The sequence below is a fragment of the Limulus polyphemus genome, unplaced genomic scaffold (assembly GCF_000517525.1).
Source record: "Limulus polyphemus unplaced genomic scaffold, Limulus_polyphemus-2.1.2 Scaffold3557, whole genome shotgun sequence".
In the NCBI taxonomy this organism is placed as follows: domain Eukaryota; kingdom Metazoa; phylum Arthropoda; class Merostomata; order Xiphosura; family Limulidae; genus Limulus; species Limulus polyphemus.
Window position 1 is genome coordinate 96,336 of NW_013669167.1, and position 6,753 is coordinate 103,088.

General features: G+C 33.6%; 1 protein-coding gene across 1 annotated transcript in view; it reads left to right on the forward strand.

Annotated features, from left to right (window-relative positions):
* LOC106469580 (homeotic protein distal-less-like) overlaps positions 1-6,753 on the forward strand; it is a 19,001-nt gene that overhangs the window by 3,855 nt on the left and 8,393 nt on the right. Inside the window, exon 2 of the mRNA XM_013930083.2 lies at positions 392-573. Coding sequence (XP_013785537.1) covers positions 392-573 — 182 coding nt within the window. The remainder of the gene's footprint in view (positions 1-391; positions 574-6,753) is intronic.

Below are 6,753 nucleotides of genomic sequence, written 5' to 3' on the forward strand. Positions count from 1 at the left end.
TACAGGAAGAACAAGAAGAAGAAGAAGTAAGTAATTAGTTACTAGTACGAGCGCTCGTAGTTTTGGGTCTTATTTTAAGTTTATTACACTTTATATGTGTATCCTTTGTGCTAACTCTTTTATCAAGATTGTAATGATGATAAGATATGATATATATATATATATATATATACTGGCTATTAGTTACTATTCCAAACTGACTTAATTATTATGTCTCTGACTGATTTCATGTAGGTTTCGGTTTATATGTTAGTAAAGTGATTTTATTTACGAAACATTGTGATTTGTGATTTTACGAAGAATGCCAAATAAACAGCATTTAGTATACATCTCCTGATTACCAGATATGATGCTTGTTTTTAACATTTATATAACTTTCGTATTTTGACAGACAAAATCCAGCCGGAAGATACACTACGGGTTAATGGGAAAGGAAAAAAGATGAGGAAACCCAGAACCATCTACTCCAGTCTTCAACTCCAGCAGCTCAACAGGAGGTTCCAAAGAACGCAGTACCTGGCACTGCCCGAGCGAGCTGAGCTTGCTGCCTCGCTAGGCCTAACTCAAACACAGGTAGGTCTCAAAGATTACGGTTTTAGTGCCCTCATAAACTACTCTAACAGGGGCAATCAGCCTATTGAGGTTTCCTGGGAAAGTGGCCCTTGTCCTCAAAACAGTAGCCACAAATAAGCACTTTCATCTTCTTGTCGGAGGTGTGACAAGCTGCTCTAATTATTGTTTGCTAACAGAAGTGACATTTCGGTGGCACCCTCAAATAATTCTCGGATCATCACGTTTGTCGAAAACAGATGTCTAGATAATAAAACACTAAGCGCTTTTCTGGTTTCGTTTGGTCTGGAGTTCGACTTTCCCATGGAACCTCGGTTGTAAAGTAATCGGTGCTATGCATCTTTTGAGGGTTATATAGATTTGGGTGATTACCAAATTTTCACGGAGAAAAAAGAGCCACGATAGAAAAACGGTTTCATGTGACTAAGAGAAAAAGGGAGGGATAAAATAAGAATACAGCTTAAATCTCCTTGGAATGTACTTAAAGTCAAATCACCCAGATGCTTGGTAGTTCTAAAAGTGGAATGTTTTTAAACAAAACTGGTTCCGGATATATTTCACAGTTTTTTGTATATTCAAAGAAAACGTCTTGTAATGGTATTTGTCCCTAAAGTAAAAGACCTTCTAAAATAAAACAAAACAAACAAAAAACTCTTAAACGTTTATTTTTCGTGTAGTTGTACATGTATTTACGTATCACTTTGATTACTCATTAAACTAAGGGTTTTGGAGTGTAATTAATTGTGCTTTGAAACATCGCAAACTACTTGGGCGATGATATCTCATTTGTCTCAACTAATAGACATAGCTTGATGGTTTCTTCATTTTAATCATGCTGTTCCTATAGACATAGCTTGATGATTTCTCCGTTTTCGTCATCCTGCTCCTATAGACACAGCTTTTGGTTTCTCTGTTTTGCTCATGCTGCTCCTATAGACATAGCTTGATGGTTTCTCCATTTTGGTCATCCTGCTCCTATAGACATAGCTTTTGGTTTCTCTGTTTTGCTCATGCTGTTTCTATAGACAGGTTGCTGGTTTCTCTGTTTTGCTCATGCTGCTCCTATAGACATAGCTTGATGGTTTCTCGATTTTGATCATGCCGTTCCTGTAGACATAGTTTATTGGTTTTGCTCTTGTGGTCATGCTGTTCCTATAGCCATAGCTTGATGGTTTCTCCATTTTGGTCATGCTGATCCTATAGACATAGCTTGATGGTTTCTCCATTTTGATCATGCCGTTCCTGTAGACATAGCTTACTGGTTTTTCTCTTTTGGTCATGCTGTTCCTATAGCCATAGCTTGATGGTTTCTCCATTTTGGTCATGCTGTTCCTATAGACATAACTTGATGGTTTCTTTATTTTGATCATGCTGTTTCTATAGACATAACTTGATGGTTTCTTTATTTTGATCATGCTGTTTCTATAGACATAACTTGATGGTTTCTTTATTTTGATCATGCTGTTCCTATAGACATAACTTGATGGTTTCTTTATTTTGATCATGCTGTTTCTATAGACACAGTACATAACGAGTTTTCCTGTAAAACTATTACTGCCTGTGATTAGGTGTGTTCATGACAAGAGTGCCGGTGATACAGCTATGAATGACAAAGTGTATAAAACTACGTGTGTAACTCAGGCTTACCTAACTATAACTGTGAATTGTAGTAACTATGTGTGTAACTCAGGCTTACCTAACTATAACTGTGAATTGTAGTAACTATGTGTGTAACTCAGGCTTACCTAACTATAACTGTGAATTGTAGTAACTATGTGTGTAACTCAGGCTTACCTAACTATAACTGTGAATTGTAGTATGGTGTACATGTTTTGAAAAAAGAGGATTATCATTTATAGTAATACTGAGGATTCATTTATAAGGCCATATATCAACAGTAATATGTAATTACGTGAAGTAATAACCTGTTTTAACAATAACGTCTAAAATGGGCAGAATGAATTACTTAGAGAGGTATTTTGATTCACTAAAATTTGAAATGAAGCTTGATGGTAGGTAGTTTCTGTAAAATGAGTGCTTAAAATTAGAGAAACGCGTTTAGTATAGTGTGCAGTTTGTATAAAGAAATATTTAAAGTGAAATTAAGTAGTGTATAGTTTTTTCTAACACCATACGTTCTTATACATACTATACACTACTCTAACACCATACGAAAATCTATATAATATCTAATTTCACTTTAACCATTGGTTTATACAATCTATACACCACACTAACACCATACGTTCTTATTTTTTATAGGAACGTATGGTGTTAGTGTAGTGTATAGTTTTATAGGAACGTATGGTGTATAGTATGTATAGGAACGTATGGTGTTAGTGTAGTGTATAGTTTGTATAGGAACGTATGGTGTGAGTGTAGTGTATAGTTTGTATAGGAACGTATGGTGTTAGTGTAGTGTATAGTTTTATAGGAACGTATGGTGTTAGTGTAGTGTATAGTTTGTATAGGAACGTATGGTGTTAGTGTAGTGTATAGTTTTTATAGGAACGTATGGTGTTAGTGTAGTGTATAGTTTTTATAGGAACGTGTGGTGTTAGTGTAGTGTATAGTTTGTATAGGAACGTATGGTGTTAGTGTAGTGTATAGTTTTATAGGAACGTATGGTGTTAGTGTAGTGTATAGTTTTATAGGAACGTATGGTGTTAGTGTAGTGTATAGTATGTATAGGAACGTATGGTGTTAGTGTAGTGTATAGTTTTTATAGGAACGTATGGTGTTAGTATAGTTTATAGTATGTATAGAAACGTATGGTGTTAGTGTAGGGTATAGTTTTTATAGGAACGTATGGTGTTAGTGTAGTGTATAGTTTTTATAGGAACGTATGGTGTTAGTGTAGTGTATAGTTTTTATAGGAACGTATGGTGTTAGTGTAGGGTATAGTTTGTACAAACTGTTCATTAAAGTGAAACTGTGTAACTTATGTATAATTATCTTTCATCATTTTGGAGTCTTTTAGAGTAAAATGCATTTACACATTAAGCTAAGCCTTTTGTCCAACGGCCGAAAAGGTTGATTTGAAGAACTAAGACTACTTTCATCTTATAGCGAAGGCTTGCACACTGGCTAGAAACAGTATGTATTACACGGGGTTCAAAAAAAAATCTTTAAGGACTTATTATTAACTGAGTATACACTGGAAGTTAACTTTTCTTCGGTATTTTCTTTATGTGTTTGTTTATAGTTTTAAAATTCAAGCAAATTTTATTACATAACTGAAATCAAGAGACGAAGGAAGAATATTTGAATAATATGTTAACAGAAGCAATAAATGGAAACTCCTCTTTTTGGTTTATTATCCGAACAACACATAGCAAGAGCAAATAATTACATTAATATTCATAATTATATAATTATAATTAACAAAAATATAAAACTGAACAGGTTAAGTGATTAGGGAGAACGTTATTGCTGACGTCGTTCGTTTGATTTTAATTTGTAAAGTATATGTGTCATGTTTAGGCCTAGATAATTTACTTTAAATGGCAAACGTAAGAGACATCTTTGGTAACACTATTTGAATCTCGGATATACGTACTTATTAATTAGTATACTCTCTAAGTTGATTGAAATAAGGAGGTTTTCAACAGAATATTCTCAAATTTTTATCAATATGGTAATTATAATGTAAATATACTCGTGAACAATGGATCAAAAACTTACGTATTCTAATTGCTTTAATTTCATTAAAACCAACCAATTCCTCACATAAGCACTGAGATTCCACAGTTATGCTTGAAAATATCTACATCAAAATGTCAACACACACACATATATATATACTTTCATTTAACTTTTATAAATCTTTAAGTATTACCTCTGGCCTGTAAACGGTCGTTTTTTTCACTTAAATTTGCTATTTTTTTGTTTAATGCCGTTATTCTGATTTTAAACTTCCATTTTGAAAGAGTTGACGTAGTAGTGGATAATACAGATGGTCAGTGACTGATTCACACACTAAAATATTGTCTTGAAAACAACCCAACTTGAGCTCTGTTGAACAATACAATCATTGTTGGGTAACAGAACACAAATTTGTTAATTAATGTCCTTAATCTTTGTGTTGAATACCCTATAATAAATATACACCTAATAAATTTGTGATTTCACGACACGGCAATACATTTAAACAAAGACAATTTTTAATTGAAAACCGCAAGCCATTTTTATTGTAGCGATATAAACACAACTTTTATGTGTTTATGCCGCTACAACAACCAATTGTGATATAGTTCACATAAGAATGTGTTTGGGTAATTTCAATGCGTTTTTTGTAAAACAAGTTCATGTTTCTGTTAATTTACAACAGTTTTTTTCTTTTGTTTTTACATTGTAGATTCCAAGTCTTTTTTATGTTTTGGTTTTAGTTTCAGGTGTTAATCAATAACAACTAGTCATCTACTTACTGTATTGAACTAGTGTCACTACGCTATACTTACTATAATGAACTAGTACTACTACTGTATACTTACTGTAATGAACTAGTATCACTACGGTATACTTACTGTAATGAACTAGTACCACTCCGGTATAATTACTGTGATGAACTAGTACCACTACGGTATACTTACTGTAATGAACTAGTATCACTACGGTATACTTACTGTAATGAACTAGTACCACTACGGTATACTTACTGTAATGAACTAGTATCACTCCGGTATAATTACTGTGATGAACTAATACCACTACGGTATACTTACTGTAATGAACTAGTACCCCTACGCTATGCTAACTGTAATGAACTCGCAATATTCTTATGAATGTTGTACAGGTATGCCCATATTTATGTCAGTAAAGGTAAAGAAATGTCCTGTTCATGAATATTTGTTTAATTATTTGTCTGAATCCTATTCAATCCACAACATTTAAACTACACTGAAACCTTTTAATAAACTAAGAAATGAGCACTAACACGATGTACGTTACCGAAGTTCTTTAAATATTCAAGACTACATGTTGCCTTGACGCTTTAAGTATTTGTCTTGCTCAAAAACATTATTAATAACGTCCGTACATAACCACATCCAAATAGGCGCTCGCGATGCACGCGATCTCCGTTCCCTTGGGCAGGATTCCGTCAGTGGACGCTGAATTATTGAACTGACAGAAAGAAATCTGACACGACACTATATATATATATATATACAACAGCCAGATTAGGTTGTGACCACACTTTCTTTATTTAATCGCGATCTGTGTAAAAACAGATGCTAGAGAGATTAACAAATAATATTCCGAGTAAAGGATGCTAGTTGATCAAGTGGTTTTCGTTTTCGGTTTGATACGATATAAGATCAGGGGTATCATGGAAATTCCGTAAGTTAAATATTGGTTATTTTTTATGTCTTTTTTTTCCTAACAAGTTGTGTTTGGCAAGCATACTTTTCACCATTTTTGAGATTTACATTGTTATGTGTGTCTGAAAACGACCTTGTTAAAAGTTTATCTCCACTTCTAGAAAAAAAGGGTATTTTCGAGTATAAACTGTAGATAAAACCTCTGTGTTATCAAGTTTTCCAATGTAAGGGAATTTGGTGCGTGATGTTTGATATTACGCATAATATTTACAACATTCTGAACAAGCTTTTTTTGATCATTAAATTCTCGTTTTTAATCAAATGTTTGAGGCCGGTTCTGATAAGTCCTGTAGATTTCTTAGGGTGTAAGGTTAATTAGTTCATTTCCTACTACCCCTGCCGTGCCCTAAATTACGACTTCTTCCCGCCGTTCTTCGTCGGCTTGACCTATTAGTGTAAAAGAAAGATAATAATCTTGTACTGGTCACTCAGCTCCTTTTGTTGTAGGTCGGTGGCTTCAGGGCTCTACGAAAGAAGTAAAAAGGGGTCATTCGTCCCTCCTAAATACAACCGAACCTAAGTTGATTTACGTGTTCAAATAATATTACCAGTTAAGTTCATTAAGCGGTTTAAATAATATTATTATTATTACCAGTTAAGTTCATTAAGCGGTTTAAATAACATTATTATTACCAGTTAAGTTCATTAAGCGGTTTAAATATTATTATTATTACCAGTTAAGTTCATTAAGCGGTTTAAATAACATTATTATTACCAGTTAAGTTCATTCAGCGGTTTAGAAATTCAAACAAGTACTATGAAAGCTGTTCTTTCACTGCCGTATGTTCGTGAGGTGTTGTTG